This window comes from Metarhizium robertsii, assembly GCF_000187425.2.
Source record: "Metarhizium robertsii ARSEF 23 chromosome Unknown MAA_Scf_3, whole genome shotgun sequence".
NCBI classification, from domain to species: domain Eukaryota; kingdom Fungi; phylum Ascomycota; class Sordariomycetes; order Hypocreales; family Clavicipitaceae; genus Metarhizium; species Metarhizium robertsii.
Window position 1 is genome coordinate 4,038,636 of NW_011942171.1, and position 19,281 is coordinate 4,057,916.

Here is a 19,281-nt window from a genome sequence, read left to right on the forward strand (position 1 = left end):
GACGTTCCCCCGACATTGCAGTACTGCATGTTATACGCAAAAGTATAGCACCAGATACTAGCCCCAGGTAGTTATGCCTGTGCAACGGTGTTCAAATGCCGCATCGTCATTTTCAACAGACCGAGTGCAGGGGTCGCCAGTTGACCTTTTCCTTACTCACGCATGACCCTTGGACATTTTGCTGGCCCCGGATGCCGCATTTGTTGGTCTACTACCGACATGCTTCAGCAAAGACTGAGAACAAATGACAAATTGTATCTGTGTAGGTCATCAGCACGGACGATGTAAATGTAGCTGTTGAAAATATTGACTCCCATGTACATACGCAGTTTGTGGATCAGATGGCACCCAAACTCACACCTCCAAAGAGTTTTCAGGATTCCTTGGACGTGATGGAGTTGGTCCAAGGATTTACGCCCCTGTCATGGCCGTGCTTGATATTGTTGCAGGCTTGTTGTCAACTTGTCCCGTGCAGAGTCAAGTGGCCGTAACACAACCGCACCGTACGGGGGATGATAATGGTGCAGGTATGCATATGACATAATATTGCAGTAATGTCAAGTGGCGGGGCCAGCACTTGAGGTCTTTTGTGTGGATTCTGGACATGACTTGAGAGAGATCCTGGCGCGTAGAATGAAACGTTTGCTGCGTGTGGTAGTAATCTGATGCAACATAATTCGGTGGATATCATCATGGTACCAACAGCTCCCTTCTGGTACCTCAGCTTTGAATTTGATGAAGCTGCGATAATATGCAGGCTACACAAACGGACTGACAATTACCCAGAGTCCTCTTGGACGTCAACTAGTTTAAAAAGAAGCTATCAGCACCTACTAGTACCGCTTCTTCCCGTGATATCACATCGCAGCCGAAGGATTTCAAAAGCTGTACTATATACACTGTGAACATGGCATTTGAAAGCTTCAGGTCAATGTGATGAATCATATCAAGGGCGATAGATGCTTTCCCCCCGCTGGTCAAGACCTTTGCTGGCAAGGGAGGCTGCATGGCGCATTGCAAGTTGTGCAACGTGGCTTGTGCCGATATCAAATGATCAACCCGCTTTAAGAAGCTCCGAAAGTATACAACTTACCTACTGCTATGCCAAGCGTAACACTGATGTGAAGTCAGACATGACAAATCTGGGAATCGGAATGACCTCCACACACGCCTTTGACACCCACCAATCTTGTGCGGAACACCAATCTCATTACCAGTTGGGTCTGTAGGGTATCGACGACGCAGAGGGCTGCAAGTTAGGGAATATGACGCAGTTTGTATTACAATTCATCCGAGGACGTAACCTGCAGGTGCTATGCATGTTCCATTTCCGGCCATGCATGACTACTACTGCTGTTGCTCGGACTCGATGCTATCAAGAGAGTTCTTGTGTGTGTTCCCGATCCACATGGATTCTCATGGGCCTGATCCAATGGCAATTCTGTTAGTCTGAATGAATCCAAGTAGTCATCCCAGTGCTCACAGTTTGTAATACTGGTCACTGCCTGCAGCATATAAACTTCCTGATATGCCCCCTTTGAGTTCAAATTATCGCCCTCTATCACGTTCGCAAGCATATTTCTACCAACGGCAGACACAGTTTTAAAACCAACTATTCTATATTCCAGTAACCATCACTCCCTTGAGTTGGCGCAGTACTCTACGTGCTCAAAGCCAAGATGAGAATCGCAAGCATAGCCCTTACTTTTGGTGCCATCCACCTGGCCCCTATCCAATGCAGTCCCATAGCGCAAACCGGCGATCAACCAGGTCCTGAGGCTGAGGCTGAGGCTGCTCTATCCAAGGTCATCACAGGCTTGTTCGCCACCGGCTCTTCCCTGGCCGCAGTTTCCATCCACGACATCAACGGCGCTGAATCATGGAGGTGGACTCCCGACGACGCCCACAGGCAGAATATCCCCGGAGATCTCCTCAACTGCATCAAGAGAAACTATGCGGTCCCAGAAGCCAAGTGGGCCAATGGCGGCAAGAGCGTCCTCACAGTCTTTAACGGCGCTGCTCTCATCATCAACCACCTTCCTGGAAGCCCTCATGATAAGAAAATCACGTTTGGCACCTGCATCAACCGGGGCACGTTGGGCAACACGCATAGCCTCGAGCTCGTGCCCGATAACAAAATAGCCATAGCCACTGCCTCGGACATTTACACGGAAAACATCCAAATCTTTGACATTGGCCGCGGCTTGCAGGCCAATGCAAACCCGGTCGAGAAACTCGACTCTACACCCGCCGTCCACGGCCTCGTCTGGGACAAACAAGCCAATCTCCTATGGGCGGTAGGCAACAACCGCCCACCGGCTGGCAAGACGCCGTCCAGCAGCGCTCTAAATGCCTACGCATACAAGGGAGGCAAGTTTACCCAAAAGCCTGTTCATGAGTACAAGGTTGGCAATCCTATACTCCTCACGACGGAATGGGCCAACTCGCAGTATAGCGGCTGGTGGGACGGAGGGCACGACTTGATTGGTGTGCCTAATAAGCGCCAGCTCCTTCTCTCTACTGATACAGACCTGCACGTCTTTGATATCCCGTCGCAAAAGTTTCGGGGCGGCGAGGCCGTGGCGAAGGAGTTCCTGCCGGGCTTCCAGCCAGTCGATAGACGTGTTGGGTCAGACGGCAAGTGGCTTCCTCGGTCTGATGTCAAGTGTCTCAGCCTGGATGGTCGGGGTAATGCGCTTTATATCCAGGCGGGATGGAGGGATGTCACCTCGCACCAAATTAATTTCCTGAAGCACGGGAAGCTCCAGTCGCCTCAGCGGTATTCTGCAGCGGTGTATAAGTCACGCTGGTTCCAGGGCACTCAAGGCTGGCCCTCGGCAGGGAGCCACTAGTGGTGTAAGGCAGAAAGGATCTTTGTCCTATTTTGCGAACAAGGCAGAGGACAAGAGGTCTCGGAGATTGAGGGACGACGTGCCGTTGCTGGGAATCATGCAATGACGAACATTCCCCACGGTACACGGGCATACGGCAGTCACATGCAATCATCTGATAGCATATAGCATTTTTGTATCTCAGCTATAAGAGTATGCTGGTCAATTTCAATCATTGTTTATTTGATTAGCAAAGAGGACCTGTCTTCCGGCTATTGGAATTTCAGCATCTATATAACCCCATAATGGTATTAAAATCCTTGTCTTGCAACAGTTCCGCGGCAGTTGAATGATTTTCAAGCAAATATATAAATCCCTTCAATCAGATTGAGACTATAAGCTTCAGCCTGGAGTCTATAGTCCCAGGTCGCGCCCGTTTGCTGATTTCCTGTAATTCCGTTGGCATTGCTTCGATTCGATACATGAAAGTTTCAGGGCGGCTCAACAGACCGATGTCCGACAACCAATTCCGCGTCTACACTGCGAAACACCAACAACATCAATTTAAAGAGCATGAAAAGCGTGATGCCATTGTTGTTTCAACAGAAGTTTACCCTTTGGGTACCTGGGGTTCGTTCTCCTCTTGCCGCCCGTGCGAGCATTTCTCGTCACAATCTCAGGGAATCCCCTAACATGGTGCTGAAACATTCAAAGTACTGCTATGAAAAGTTGTTTGTCCTAGTCAACCTTCGATTAACAGGTCTTTTCGGCGTGGTATACACCGCACAGGCATCGCCTAGAGCACAAGTCTGCTAGGCGTCCTGTCGAATATAAGACTGGAACATCTAACTGGATGAAGAGGGATACGACAAGACCATTCTGATTTCCGGGAAATTCTTTTTATTAGGCCTAAATCTTATTTGTAATCATTATGCGTTTCTACGTCATCCCACACAAAATGTTTCAAGGCTGCCGATGCACGCGACCTGATGGTGTCCCGTTTTATGACTTGTGCTTGGGGTTCGAGCGAGGCACGAAGAATCAGTGTGTGCCTCTCATAACAGACACATCCAAATGCAAACTTTTTTACCAAAAATGCCCGCATGTTTTCGACCAGTAAGTTTAGAAGAAGAGCCGAGCAGCCGTCTGCGCCAATGTGCTCATATTTGAAAAGTGACTTACGATTGAAAAATGCATTGTGACCAACGACCCAAAGTCTGAACATGCGAGGATGTCAACGGGTACTTCATCCAAAGGTACAAGTTATCGGATGAGTCATCTGACAGGGCCTCATCCTCTAGAAGTTTCGAACTAAGTTATAGGGCTGGGGTTGGAAGCTAGCTAGCAAAACCTACTAGCTACAAACTTTCTGTCTAATTCAATAGCGGCTTTTTGAGGCCTTCTGATTTTGAGAGGGCCTTGATTTTTTTGATAGATAAATTCAATTAAGAGCCAAGTTCTACTGGCTTCTATTTTGATAAACTATCAACCTTTCTAAATAGGCTAGCAGAGACTGAATGTGAGGAAACCTGCTCTAAAACTTACTAATTGCATGTAAGCTCCAAGCTTAATTACCTATTTTTCACAAATTTAACTCTATTAGAAAGGGTCTAAGAAAGTTTATTAGCTCTTTTTTAACCTTAACATATTACTTATTTGAACCCGCTAGCGCAAAGACCCTCGTCTCTGCGAGTATGTCCGTATATATATACTATGCCTTGTCCTTTACACATTAGGTTGTTTGTATCTGTGTACACATCTCAACTCTACACTTTGTCCAATTTCCCCATTTTTTCTCACTCTTCTGACTACTATCGTCATTACATCAAGAACACTACACCGCCGCCTTGTTCAATATCCGACCTGCATATTATCAGCATACATATTTTTAACATGGAGACTGCCACTTCGAGTCCAATTTTTTCTCCGCTCGATGCGGCCGACTTAGAACTCAGTGGCCTGCTTGGACCCGTGGAAGAAACAGGACAACGACAATGTCACAAGCGTCGTCTTCATTCTTGGGGTGATATATTTTACAAGGAAATTCCCCTTGACATAGCCATGGGCTCTCCAGAAGCCGCTGCTGCCAAGGCATTTGTCACCATACCAAGCGCCCTTATATCGCGTGCAACATTGTGTTACCTGGGCTTCTCTGAGCTCAAGGTCGACGAGATGTGGAACGAATGGTCTAACTGGCCTGGCCGCGAGATTAATATCAACACTGGCGATCTCCAAGGCACCTTTCTTGCCTTCATTCTTGGCCATGTGAAGAAGGAAAACGCTTATACAGACGACGATTCGGAGTGGCGCCGGTGCCTTGACGAATGCGGTGTAAGCCCTTCAGAACAAGAAAAGCTTATGGATCCAGACTTTAAGGAAATACGTTTAAGTAGATCATGTGTTTATTGGGTTACTGATACTATTGAGATGCGATATGCTGGCCTTCAAGACTTTCAACGAGCCTCTCGTCAGCGAGAGTTGCAACTTGAACGCGAGCGAGTATAAATACGCTCAGATTACTGGGTTAAAAGGGTGCACATGTCATGCCTAGAGGTCAAAGAGTCACTACATGTATAGTTGCTTTTTCTGGGACTCAAATTAGAGCTTGATTGAGGGTTATCGCAGAGGTCTTCAGGGGCTCCAACAGGGTATAAAAGGGGTCAAGTCGGTCTGGTCAATGTCCTGGGTTATCAGGGCTTTTAACCCGGTTTTGGAGTCATAATTAATATCATACCTGTTCTCAGTTATGTCCCGAGGTACTACTGTGATGCTTTCTCTGGCTGGTCAGATTCCAAGACGAATGAACCAACATGTGTACAGAGTACCTGCCGCTTATGTAATCACAAGTCCCCCGTTCACCTCGCGTCTTCCCTCCTTGCACATTCTACCACATTGCCTGCTACCTGCAACATGACGCGCCGAGTTGATTTCATGCAGTCGTTCCAAGCACTTTCGTTCCGTAAAGCGAAACCAGAAAGATGAAAAGAATCTTGTCGCGGGCCAGAAATTTCCTGAAGAACTCTAGACTACTAAAAGTGCGCCCAATCAAATCTACAGTCGCGAATAACAGAAGCCGCAAAATGAGTCAACTGACGCCAACGAGCGAGCACAACCCGACAGACTTCAATCTCAGTCGCCTGCTGCAATCTCAACTCTAGAAGGCTTACCGCCTGAGGTCCATCGCTTGCTATTGTCCATGCTTGGCATCGATGAAATGCGCGCTCTTGTGTCGTCGAGCCCCGTCATTCACGCCAGGTATCTTGTTGACCGCAGATATTTACTCTGCAGATCGCTGGATAATACGTTAGGATGCGTCTTTATAGACGCCTTGGCCGTATTCCGGTCGAGCTCTGCCGACTTTGCTAAATTACGCACGCGTGAGAACGTCACTGGCTTTCTGAAGCTCTACCAGGATCAACGAGGTGCCACCGAGCAACCATTACTCCCACGAGACGTTGGCGAAGATGAAGCAGTCGGTGTGGTCATGTTTCATAACTCCATTGTTCAGCCTCTCGCTCGGTATTACTTTTCGTGGTCATTGGGAAATCTCGCACGTGAACAAGGAGCTTTGCAAAGCCATGAGCCGCCGAGTCGCACAGAGGAGACGCGATTGGTGCGTGCCATGTATCGATTTCAATTGTCCTGCAACCTGTTTGGCAGAGGCAAACATGCTCCAACGCTGAGCCCGCCACTGGGGTTTGAGTCTGCTGACATCTTGCGACTCTTTCTCTGTTTATTTGAACCCTGGGAGGTTGAGGAGATTGCTTGCATCAACACCTTTGCAACAGAAAAATATGACCGAGTTTTCAGCGATATCCGCTGGGACGTACATGAGGAGAATCCCAAGTTCGACGGCCAGCGACCGCCAACCCCAGACGGCGCTTTTGACTTTGACAACAGCTGTGAGTACTCTGCCGCCTATACTTATAGGTAGGAATACTACTAACGGTGAGTGCGGGAACAGGGACCAGATTATCCCTCTTGAGAGGAACAATCTCCCGCGGTCTCGAGTTGCTGCATTCCGTTATTTTTAAAGTCAAGGATCACGAGCATCTAGTGTCGATGATGCAAGAGGAGATTTCATTTCCGTTGGGCAACGTGCTCGACGATGCGTTCAGCGAGGGCGCGCAGTTCCATAGGCGCCGCAATCATCCGTCGAAACGGGATCTCAAGCAAACCCGGCGTGAGCCATTACCGTTCACGCGTGAAACCAATGACAGTGATCTACTACCACCATTAGGATGGACAATTATATGGCACGGAACCTACAGTAACTTGTATGGATACTATGTCCAAGACTCCATACGCCGCTGGGGCTACGTTATTTGGGATGCAGTGAGGCTGGAGCGAACCAACGCAACGGAAGTGTTGGCACAACAATGGAGAGATGATTGGGGCGATAGCGATCCGAGGAATAATCTTCTGTAGGCATGCAATCATGGGCTGACCGGACAAGTTCATTTGTGCGGGCAAGGTTTCCATCTGAAGCAACAATACAGCGCAAATTCACAATCATTGGGGCACTAGCCGCCCGCTCGAAGTTCACGATTTGCCTCGACAAACTGCTCATCTTGTCGGCCAACCTGTCGATAACTTGCGCAGCCTCGACCAGGGCTGCATTGGTGCTGGCGGACCGACCGACCCAACGCCGACCCAGGCACGCGTTCAATCAGGGGCGGCAAGTGCTTGGAATCGCACATAGCACATGAATTTGCAAGAGCAGTTCGGGTGACCGCCAAGGGTGCAGGTTACATACATAGGGAACGAGGCCAGGCCAGCTATGAAGTCGCCATGCCTCATCTCAAACGCGGATAGTTCCATACAGGCCCTTCTTTCTGTTCATGTATGCGATCATGCATGTCACCGCTGGCGTTGGGTCTACAGTTGACAGCAGGGACTGTACCGGAAATTATTGGCCTTGACTACACTACCGTATCTGCTAATAATGACTGGCATCTCCATGACGTTCGAGTTTTGATAAGCTTAGGCTTACTAGTCATGACCTGCCTACATTCAATTGCCAGCTCCATCGCCAACATCATGGGCAATAACCAATTTCGCCGTTGGAGGCTTGCGGCAGTTTACCGCTTCCACGGTCACCACTGTTCATGATCACTTTACCGGTAGGATCCGTGACCATCATGAAGACGGAAAATGCTCCTCCACCCTGGATATTCGCGACTCTTATGGGAATCCGCTTGCGAACGTCCTCGGCCTTGACATGATATTCGAAATATTTCTTGCCAAAAACGTCAAGGAAAGCATAGTCAACTTTTAAATCGGCATTCGTTTCAGAAAAGTCTGCAATTGCCTTGTTACCAACCCACAAAAAGGCCACATCATCCACCCACCACACGTCGAAACGGTAACTTCCTTCTCGACTGGGCACAAGATAACTGGTCCAAAACATCAAAAAGTATCCCCTTGGGCCTGTGTCGGCTGGGGGATAGATAGAGCCCACCCCTTCGACGTAGCCGCTATCCCAACCAATCTTATCAACTTGCCCTGTATACCGGGCATTGGGGGTGGCAGCGAGGACCATGTCAATACTGTGCGCTGGGAGCAGAGGCTGAGCCGAGGTGTAGGAAATATGGCCAGGACCGCTTCCCGGCTGGAATTTGTACAGATTCCACTGAGCACCGCTTTTCAAGTTTGTACACCGGCTGCCGGGCATGTCTGGTGTAAAGGCTCTCTTCACTGGAACATGCCGGAAGACGGAGCCAAACTTGACGTCTTTGCAGTAAGCAATTTGGCCGTCAGACTCGCGCAGAGCACCACCTTCGCCACAAGTGTTCATGACCGCTTGACCCGTGGGATCTGTGACATCAAAGCACAGCGAATAGGGTCCCGCAGCCTGTACATTAATGACTCTGATGGGAACTGGCTTTCCTTGTTCGGCAGAATACGAAAAGCGTTTCTTGCCAAACGTGTCGATTGAAGCGTAGTCTACCTTCAAATCTGCGTTGGACTCTGAGAATTCGGACCTCGCGTGCTCCCCAACCCAGAGATAAGACACGTCATCGGTCCACCACATGTTGAACGTGTAGCTTCCTGTATGCTTGGGGACCAGGTAGCCAGTCCACGACATGAAGAAGTAATCTTGGGGAATCGGTTGGAGAACTTGGTTGGTTATCCATGCAATGCCGTTGCGCCAGCCGATGCTGCCGATGCTGCCGCTCGTCGGCTGAACCGGTGTTCCGCCAAAGAGAGTATCGATATTGAACTGCGGGAGAAATGGCGCTGGTTCCGGGTAAGGAATTTGACCGAGACCGTTTCCTATCGACATGCGATACGCATCCCACTGCACGCCGGCCAATGGGTTCTCGCAAATGTCTTGGACGCAACTATTCCCAGCCACCCTCCAGCCCTTTGGACACTTGTCACGGCACTGCTTGGTAGTCGGTATGCACTCATCCCGAGCCGGGCACCACCACTGGCCGTCTGCGCAGCCGCAGCTCTCGCTGACAGGCTTACAGATGCCGCCCTCACATTCGTGGTAGTTGGGGTTGCCGGGGTAGGAGAATGTCACAGGCCCGACGACTGGATAACTTCTAGGCCCTCGCTGACGGAACAAGTAGGCGTCGTACTGGCCTGCAGGCAGGCATTGGTCAAAGTCTGCATCGGCAGTAACACGGCCCTTGGATGCTGGTGCAGACGCCCATCCCAAGTACTTGTCATCACCCCCCGTGTCAGGGCCCATTCCCTTCTCGAAAAGACCGATCCAGTTGCCGGATTGGGCATCATCGGTCGTGTATGTAAACTCTGGCGGCGCCGAGTCCCGTACATAGGCCAGCGTGCCTCTGGACTGCGGTGCTGCCAGAAGATTGATCTGTGCGACGGAAGAGCCAGCGCTTACTTCCTGGGAGAGAAGTCCCAAAAGGGAGACGGTTACCACTCCCAGAGACCTCATTGTGCTGAAACCTTGGAGAGTTGGAAGTGGTGGAATATTGGGGGGCTTGCCAGAATGTAGAAACATACGACACCTTCCGGCTGTGATGCAAAGACGAAAGGTATATGGAATATGCGGAGAGAAGCACCAGTTTTTATGTCTCTCCTGTTCCGCAGTCCCGTTTGAAAAAAGCCTCGATGATGTGTGGTGTTGTCCGCATCCGTCGTGACCGGTTTGACAGCCAAGCGGCATGAGACGGACTCGAGCGGCATGGCTTACGCCCGATCAATATTCGTCACAAGGTCACCACGAGTCAGTTGTCTCGATTCATTCTGCATGTTGTGTTATGATTTCTGATCGTCTTTCAATGTCGAGACTCCTGGCTAACGTTATCACGGCAGGTATGTCTCAGTTGGCTGACTCTTTATTCGCTGCTGTGTTCTCGAGCCACATGCTTGATATTCTGTCGTCCTACTTCACTACATCTACATGCTCCACATATATCCCGTTGCCGTTCGTTCATCCTCCCTTTCCCCGGCTGTTTTACGTAACAGGCGTCCCCTGCCGCTGCCTAGTCATGCAGCATGCTTGTCTTGCAGAAACAAATACCCGAGGAGGTACTCCGTACTCGTTGTAGTCGTACTTGAGCTTAAACCCGTGGATAAGTGGCAATTGTTCCAGCCCTCTCGGCTATCCACCCCATCCCAAGCAGCCACAGTAGCGGATTCTCCCGTCGCCATGAATGTTTACGAACTGGCTCCGCGCTTGTGACAGGGGCAATGTGGCTGGGCTTGGAACAAGTCGTTCAATTCAATCTTTAATAAATAACTTAAAGGTATTAAAGGTCCTCGGTTTTCTAAGAGGCCTTGAGGGACCAAAGGTCTATAAATACAAGAGGCCGGCTGTGTTTGAGGCTTGAGGCAGCCCTCGCTTAGGGTCCGGCCTCATGACCCCGTGATACCTTCCTTGTACAAAGCCCGAGAACATCGTCAGTCATAATAGCGTTCGTTATAATAAACCTGAAAAGAATTCAAGGATTCTCTTCAACGAAACAACAAACAGAGCTACATTCCGTCAGTGCTAGGTAATGTTAGGTGCTTTCAACTAAGCCAAATTTCCCACGCCCCTAGATCTTCCTTCTATTACTGCTCAGTTAGCCTCGATCGCGGTGGGGACGCTTATAATTCCCGGCGAGCTGAAATTGCCGTGATCGGTTCCGTGGGGGAGTACACAAGCTGATGGAACCCAGTTCAACTTGACTTTGTAATCCGCTACAAGTGTAACAGAGCCAAGTACAAAAGATTTAAAACTTGAGAGGATATTGCGCGGACACTATTTAACACGGTCCAGCGACAAAACGTACGTGATCATGGCTGTTACGATCCAAGCTCGTCGGCTGTACATGATAAGAGTTGATAGTCCGACCGACGGGACTGCCGAGGAGAATCATTAAAGGCAGTCGTCTTCACCTTGCGGTGCCGTCCGCCATGACGCGGCTCACATGTACAGTCTATAAACATAAACCGCGTCGCAACACCAAGCCGCCGTTGATGATGGATTGCATTGCACCAGACCTGACTATGATACTAGTACCCCAGAATTTGCCGCGGCAAAACTTTTAATAGGAACAAGAATAACTACCTGGGTTGTTAAAAGTCATACGTTGTGGGCTAGATGAAACCTCTACATTTATCCCATCACAGCACGAACGCGCGATAATGAAGCGATATTCATCTTAAATGAAACCCCTTGAAACAAAGTACTTGTAGCCTCGGCTGCCCAAAGAGTATAAAAGATAGTTTATCCGTGGAGGATATACTTTGCCTAGTGCATGTGCATTCCACCGGCTCCACGTCAGTGCGCCTGGCATACATCCAACCGAATAGCCAAGAAGACACCGTCCGAATGGTGTCAAAGCGTCCGGTAGTTTTTTTCGAATAGAGCAGTTGCTAATGTTTCATGTGGTGGCCAAAGGCTCAACAGCACGTGGGAATCGTGGTGGCATTGCGCGTCAATGTACAACACGCAATCGATGGATGAGATGAGATGCCCCCTGCCAAAACAAGACATGTATAAATGTCTCTATGCCCGTTGGTAGTCTCTCAGTGTCTCGGCTAGACAAGACAAAAGCTTGTTTCGTTTCTACAACGGTCACGGTTGCCTCCTCACCACGCTCGCTACTTTTACCTTCACTCGCAGCCTTTTTTCCTCTGGCATATCTATTTAATTCCACAACAAAATTCAAGTCGTTTTTTTTTACCAATATCCAAGATGAGATTTAACGTCAACTCTACTCTGCTTGCCGCCGCTCTGGCTCTCTCCGCTACTCAGACGGGCCTGGCTGCTCCCACGCCGCAGGACTTGAGCAGCATCCCCGTCGTTGGACCTTTGCTTGCCGGAGCGACTGGCGCTGCATCTGGTTCCGGTGCTAGCAATCCCTTGAGCGCCATCCCCGTCGTTGGATCTTTGCTCTCTGGAGGAAGTGGCAGTGCTAATAGTACCGCGGCTACTACCGCCAACCCCTTGGCCGGCCTCTTGTCGAGCATTCCCGGACTCGCATCTTTGCTCGGCGGAGCGGGTGGCGCTACAGCTAGTTCCGGTGCTAGCAATCCCTTGAGCGCCATCCCCATTGTTGGATCTTTGCTCTCCGGAGCGACTGGCGCTGCAACTGGTTCTGGTGCTGGCAATCCCTTGGGCAGCCTCTTGTCGCTCGGCACTGGCCTCTTGGGCCGAAGCACTGGCTCTTCTACTGCTGCGTAAACGACGGCAAGCTCTCGAGGAGTTGGGCTGCTTGTCATGGAGGCAAACTTTGCCAGGTTGGTCGTTTTCGTGAGATATCCATGACCCAGGGTGGTTGTGGGTTCGGGAATCAATGAGCTACACAGCTGTTACTGGGACAGTCCAGGGATATTTTCCTAGTTTGTACGACATAGTGTGGAGATTATTTAAATATTGACGCTTTTCATGACCTACTGCTTTTGTCTGCCTGTCCGGTGTAATTACAATGAGGCGACTTCTGACCTTCGGGTTAGAGTGGCTTCTCTTACGATGGTGGTTTTGGACTCTTTTTTTTACAAGGTATTCGACAATGCAGACTTATAACAGCCACATAGTCTACTCTGCAGGAACATGTGGAAGACGCGCTTGCTCGCCACCGGCAACATCTCGACGCGTAAAACCAGTCGCGCGTGTACGCAAACAAACATAGGAAGGGGTCCCTTGAAAATTGACAGTAACATCCATGGCATGACGAAACCTGGTGGCGCAGAATATACAAGAAGAATGTACGGGGCCATATATCTTATTGAATTGTGATAATAGTCCAAATATCTTAATACGCCGTGCGTCCAGTAACCAACTATATAATATTAATGGTAAAAGAGTTTACCCAGGTACGAGGGCCGTTCAAGTTTAGCTCCCGGGTAGGTGATAGGCGATTGGAGCGAATCAGAACACGGAAGCGCCGACTGTAACACATGAATTACAAGAGCCTTAATGAGCAAATATTTCGTCTCGATGATGACTCCGGGGCATCAAGCTTCGTTGAAAGCCCTGAAAAGCCGGAAAATTGATTCTTTTCATGCCCTGTTGAAACCCCGGAAGATCCTGCTGTCACTTTCTACTAAGCCCTAATTTGAGCCTTGGAAAAAGCACCTATCGTGACCAACCACTTTCAATTATCACCTTTTTGAGTCAACAAACCCGGGCGAGTAGATTTATTATGTCTCAGACTTCTACATACCCCGCTGGCAATAACCTGTGGTGATGTGGCAGAGGACTACTCCATACGACCCATTGGTGACGATTTGCCGATAATAAACTCGGATCGGCCTAGCTGTGCTTTGGCACCGCTCCACGGATGTATATGGAAGAAATTTGTCAGGTCGGAGCCGTAAGACTTTTGCAAGTATTGCTCCCACGCTGTGAACGTCGCTGGCAACCTCCCAGATGACGACTTTTATCATCACCACGACCACGTTCTTATGCGCTCCTCCAAGATGGCAGATCAAGACAGGCTGCGCGGTTTTTACTGGCGTTCGAAGCCGAGTTTCATTATAGTAACGGTAGCACTTGGCCTGTTCACCGACCTCTTCTTTTACGGCATTATGGTGCCAGTGGTACCGTTCATGCTGCGGGATCGCCTTTCCATCCCAGGCTCCCAGATCCAATCTTGTACGTCTAGCTTGATTACAGCATATGCAGGACCATCTGTTTTGTTTTCCCTCCCGCCTGGTTGGGTTGCAGACAAGATTGGGTCCAGACAGCCAACGTTTGTGGCCGATTTATGGATGCAGGTGACGGCGACCACGGTGACATCATCCGGGCAGAGAGCCGCCATTGTAATAATAGCAAGATTTGTGCAATGCTCAAGCTTGGCTACTGCAGTAGTCCAGATCACTGGTTTTGCCATGGTTCAGGATGCCGCCCATTTTTAGAAATATAGGCAAGGTCACTGGAATGATGTCTCATGGCCAAACTCGACGCAGTTATCAAGACAAAGCAAGCTGATATTTCAAGATATTCGCCATCATTTCTATCGTCAAGGTTGGGCATTAATTGTTGGAGGCATCCTCTATGGCAGACGCGGTACACAGAGAGTCTTTGGATCGGCAATAGGAATCCTTTCGCTCAAAGTCGCCATCCGGTCACCAGTATTCGACAAGAAAGTAATCGCTTGTTATGATGCGGGAAGCGCTATCGACCCAACGGCAGCACCATTGAATGAAAGAGAACCGTGGGAGGACGAGCCTTTGCTCCATAGCACGAATAGTCAAGGGTACAATATACAGGGACAAGTTGGCAATCTGGGGCGAACCTTGCCAATCTTGTACTGCTTTCGCGAACTAGGATTCTCGGTAGCATTTGTCCTGATCTTGGTTCAGGCTCTACCAAGAGGCATCTTTATCTTTGAGGTAACCGTCCCGACGGAAGCACAGCATCTTTTCCATTTCTCCGCGCAAATTGTTGGGTTTCTTGTTTGCACACTCCTCATGGCATAGATATTGTTCGGCCACAACGCCTGCCCTCTCGTTCGTATTCATTAGACAGAACGTGACAAGGCCATCAGATCAAGGACACAGGTCTTGTTTTGAAAGTCACATGGCACACATTTTCTTTGTCTAAAAGGGGGCTTTATAGACTTTGGCCGATGTTTGCCTTTGTTTTGGTACATGGAGCAATACGCCGGGGACATGACTCTTCCCAAGTCGAGGTTTTTTCTTGTTTTACGTGTATCATTGATAGTACGAAGAGCTTGTCGCCCCCAAAACGAAATAAGAGTGGCTGTTAAATCTTTAGCCTCTTCACACGCCTGGAGATTAATTTGTAACTACTACCTGTATCGACTTTCCCCTTTGTTACAGCATGTTTTGACACAGGATGCTCGTTTCCGACACGGCAGCGAGTTTTTTCAAGGACAAAGATATTACTAGGGCTGGGGATTACCTACGAGTTGGGGTTGGTTTGTTAACTTTGACTTGCCATCAGCAACTGCACCTACGAAATCTCCAATTTTATACGGAACCGCCAGCTCACTGAGATGATGAAGTCCATGCATTTTGATAGTGATGGGGTGTGTACGAGTCACCAGGCGCATTACACAAGACGTAGATCTTACTGCATAGCCATTTTGCTTGATCGCCGCTGACAGGGATGGCCTGGATCGGACCCTTGCGGCCCAAACTCGCCTGCAAGAGGTGTATTTCCCCGTTAAGGCAGAATATTTAGTAGCCAATAGCAACAGTATCCCACCGGATCAGTTCCCCAGCCCCTGTGTTCGTCATTTACGGCACCGAGCAATAGTTATGCACCTGGCCAGATCAAGATATATCGAAAACCAAGACCCGCCACGGAGCCTCAGGTTCAGCTATGCAACTAGGCAATGGCATGACGGGTTCTAGACAAATGCCTTCAGCAGAAGAAGTTTCCTATCAGACGGAAGTCGGCTGAGAGAATATCAAGGCCTTCACATAAAATTATGGAGCACAAGCCCGACAAGACATACACTTCCAGTTTGACTAAGAATCGTGTCCTGTGGTATCAGAAACGGAGTGCGAGTCAGTACCAAAAGTGGAGGCCACAGCTTCGGATCATTTGGTTTTGGAGGTGAGGATGGACACTTGGTTATTGCCTTGGACGACCTGAGTGCCGGCACGATACAGAAAGATGATACAGGCAGAATCCAACCTGGTGTTCGGCTGGCACATGTTTCCACCGAGCGATACAGCCAGGAGGAAAGGACAATACCTCTTGGTACTTGCCCCGGTACATGTTTCGTGATGCCGAAGTCCCAAAATGTGTGCAGCTAATCAACGCAGTGTTGGCAATGGGCATTGCAGGGTTCATTCTACATGGTGGACATGGCATGGCGGCGAGGGCTTATGGCCTCACGCTGGATTGGTGAATAGGCGCGAGCGTTATACTGGCAAATGGAACGGGCGTACACCGTTCCGCAAAGGAGAATGCCGATCTATTCAGAGATGGCATCATGAATTCATAGGCGGATGGGGACTTGGGAATGCATCCAGACTATATCGACACTCAATTAGATGTAGACACGGCACAGAAACTATACTGGGGTAAGAACATACGGAGCGTTAAGGCGGACTTGGACCCCAGACGGGCCTTTTCCATTCGGGAGCCATCAACCTTGACGCTGGAAAAGGGGAACCGTCAAACGGAGCTCTTCGGCCCTGCAAGGCCGATCAGATGTGGGCGATCATGGCACCAGTCTGGTTCTAAACAACCTTGTCTGATGTGCTTATACAAACAAACATCTGATTTGCACCTTGCGCCTGAATGCAATCATATCTCTGCGACTGGTCAGAACCAAGACCTGGCAAGTGTACCGTGATAAATGTAAATGTAGTCATTGTGGCCGTCTCACGGGCCCGTTCTGACCCGGTCACAGAGACAGACGCAAGAAGTAGTGTCTGGTGGAGTATTCCTGTCGCAAGAGCATGCCTTTTTCCGTAAAGACTCAGATAATTCTGCATTATAGCAGCTCTCAAACCCTTCCAATTGGTAAACTCGGCCGACTGAAGTTGGCGCCTAGGCGTAGCTTGATTTCCAAACAACCACGAGACAGTGGCAGCATTCTCCCTCAACAGCCTCGACTGGCGGCAATGCCAGCGGAATAGCTGGAGAATACCAAACATCTTGCAGCAACGTACGGCGCCCAGCGCATTGATGGCTCTTGCTAGTGCGGCGGATCTGAAACGACCACACGAGCAAGATCAAGGAGCCTCCCCAGCGGAACGGCCGGTGTTGTAGGCACACGCCGAAACATGAAATGGATCCACGGCTTCAAAAGCAGGCCGGCGTCTTTTCAGGCGCAGAAACTTGCCCTGCGTTGCGTTTGTAAATGCCGCCGAGGTGCGAGTCATGATGGAGGATTCGGGGGCACTATCACGCCGAGCCGCAAGATTGAAATACAGAACCTGCCAGCAGCCCATGTCCAGAAGATGTCATGTTTGTTGAGCCTCATTTCGCCCCGTGACAATTCAAATTCCTCTACCAGACGTCAGAGACCTTCTCGCTTTTGCTGCTAGCGGCTGGACGCAATTCAAGGAAAATGGGCGACCCTCGAATTGATGAGGCCATTGCCGCTGGCGATGTTCCCTCGGACGTGCCTATCCATTTGCTTAGAGAATCGCGAGACACATCGGCCATTGCGGGCATTGTCGTCGTCCTCGTCCTGACAACGTTGGTCGTCGTGCTGAGACTCTATTCGCGCAAGTACATCACGAAGAAGGGCGCATTGGGCATCGACGATGGAATAGCACTCGCGTCGCTGGTAAGCTACCCTTGAGATTCGCGCTGCTCGGCCTCGGCTGCTAACACAAGCTGCCTCTCTAAGCTGGTTTTTATTCCCTTTACAGCGCTATGCATAGAACTTCTTGTGCTAGGCGCCGGACGAAACTTCCTCTTTGAGTGGTTTGTCATGACGGCAGAAGACGATTATAAAGTACAGCTTATAGATTCCATTACGCACTTGGTGTATAGCACGACGCTGGTGCTTTGCCGAGTGTCGGGGCTGGCATTTTACTACCGCATTTGCCGCATGAATCCAAAGTTTCTCCTAGCTATTAAAATCATCTTTGTGGTTATAATACTAGGATACGTGGCGCAGCTCTGTCTCATCATCTTTCATTGCCAACCTATAACTTTATTGTGGGCGCCTTGGAACGAAGAAGACGAGGCCAAATATCATTGCATGTATTGGTATGAGACATACTCTATCATTTCCAGCATTTCTCTTTTCTGCGACTTGCTACTCTTTGGCATTCCGGGTATAATGCTCAAGGGCTTGGAGCTGCCACGGAAGCAAAAGCTTCAACTTGCTTATACTCTGTTTCCCGGCATACTGTAAGTACTCCAAACATAATTACAAAGGGACATGATGGACATTCTCTGACGACATGTTGCAGCGTGATTGGCATCTCTGCCGGGCGGATTGTTCTAGTCACCAAGTATGGTTGTAAGTACAGCTCGTCCTCGTTGGACTGGATGGTCTACTGACGCACTAGGTGTAAAGACGAGACGGATGAGACTTTTGAGTATGCCTTCCTCAACCTGCTTTGTGTCGAGGTTGCCGAGGTCGGCGCCACAATTATTGCCGTGTCGATCCCGGGAGTCAAGCCGCTGGTGGACAAATATATACTGCTCAAAGACAGGGATTCGAGCTCGAGCAGTGCCAAATCAAGGGGGTCAAGCATATCTTCCACGGAGGAAATAAAACAGCATCGAGGTCATGTGGACATTATGGAGTTTTCAGAGGAAAAGTTCGGGAGGTGGTCCCGCCGTCAGACCGAAGGGGGAACGGCATGAGATTCCAAAGTTGTCAGTCGGGTCGGGGTGTATATAATAGCCAGTGCCGGCAGCTGGCGTCTAATATTTTAATACAATGTAGAAATTCTCTCTGCTTCTAGGAAGATTTATCAAGGATCAGTCGTGTATGATTGAGACTGTACCTAGTCGCTTCTGTGATGTATCGTTGACGTTTATTAGCCACCATACGATAGAGCTAATAATGCCCCTTTCTTCTAACAAACTTTAACCGCAAATGATTTTAGTAATACAATATGAAGGTCAAAATGGATTACTGACTTATCAGAGGGGCTTTATATCAAGACCCGGGTGTCCGCCCATTGCAGGTTTATCTCACATCACCAGCCCAAGAGTTTTATGGTTGATACGTACCCGTTACGGCCTCATGAATGTAGGTACTGAAGCCACCAAGTACGTGGCTACGAACGGGTATCAAATAAAGTAGGTAAACAACGATAAATCAAGCCCCAAGCACAAATAGCTTGTATTCGTTAATAGTAGCACCCTATGCGCAATACGGGACAGCAGTATGAAGACTACTGTCACACGGAAATGGCCGGTTACACGAGGGCTACGGTCATGAGACCTAGGGCAAAGTCCCTCACCGACTTATTGTATTTAAAGACCCCTTTGGTCAACGAGGCCTCGCGGAAAATCAAGGACCCTTGATACCAGAGACTGTTATTAGATGAATTAAACATGTTGCTCCAAACCAGGGTGGCGATCAACTCA

General features: G+C 49.3%; 5 protein-coding genes across 5 annotated transcripts; 4 read left to right on the forward strand and 1 right to left on the reverse strand.

Moving 5' to 3' along the window:
• Window positions 1-1,679: 1,679 nt before the first annotated feature.
• On the forward strand, window positions 1,680-2,852 carry MAA_09283 (uncharacterized protein; the record flags this gene model as incomplete). Its single annotated transcript, XM_007827281.1, has 1 exon — window positions 1,680-2,852. One exon carries the CDS (start codon window positions 1,680-1,682, stop codon window positions 2,850-2,852), a length of 1,173 nt encoding a protein of 390 aa, XP_007825472.1.
• Window positions 2,853-4,724: 1,872 nt separating this feature from the next.
• Window positions 4,725-7,259, forward strand: MAA_09284 (uncharacterized protein; the record flags this gene model as incomplete). The annotated part of the gene is made up of 4 exons (XM_007827282.2): window positions 4,725-5,162; window positions 5,902-6,733; window positions 6,796-7,014; window positions 7,072-7,259. The coding sequence occupies 4 exons, from the start codon at window positions 4,725-4,727 to the stop codon at window positions 7,257-7,259; spliced, it is 1,677 nt and encodes a 558-aa protein (XP_007825473.2).
• A 610-nt stretch (window positions 7,260-7,869) lies between these two features.
• MAA_09285 (GLEYA adhesin domain protein) lies at window positions 7,870-9,741 on the reverse strand (the record flags this gene model as incomplete). Its single annotated transcript, XM_007827283.1, has 1 exon — window positions 7,870-9,741. The coding sequence occupies one exon, from the start codon at window positions 9,739-9,741 to the stop codon at window positions 7,870-7,872; it is 1,872 nt and encodes a 623-aa protein (XP_007825474.1).
• A 2,250-nt stretch (window positions 9,742-11,991) lies between these two features.
• Window positions 11,992-12,480, forward strand: MAA_09286 (uncharacterized protein; the record flags this gene model as incomplete). Its single annotated transcript, XM_007827284.1, has 1 exon — window positions 11,992-12,480. One exon carries the CDS (start codon window positions 11,992-11,994, stop codon window positions 12,478-12,480), a length of 489 nt encoding a protein of 162 aa, XP_007825475.1.
• Window positions 12,481-17,293: 4,813 nt separating this feature from the next.
• On the forward strand, window positions 17,294-18,549 carry MAA_09287 (proteinrelated to integral membrane protein pth11; the record flags this gene model as incomplete). Its single annotated transcript, XM_007827285.1, has 5 exons — window positions 17,294-17,515; window positions 17,628-17,655; window positions 17,700-18,087; window positions 18,150-18,199; window positions 18,257-18,549. 5 exons carry the CDS (start codon window positions 17,294-17,296, stop codon window positions 18,547-18,549), a joined length of 981 nt encoding a protein of 326 aa, XP_007825476.1.
• Window positions 18,550-19,281: the final 732 nt, after the last annotated feature.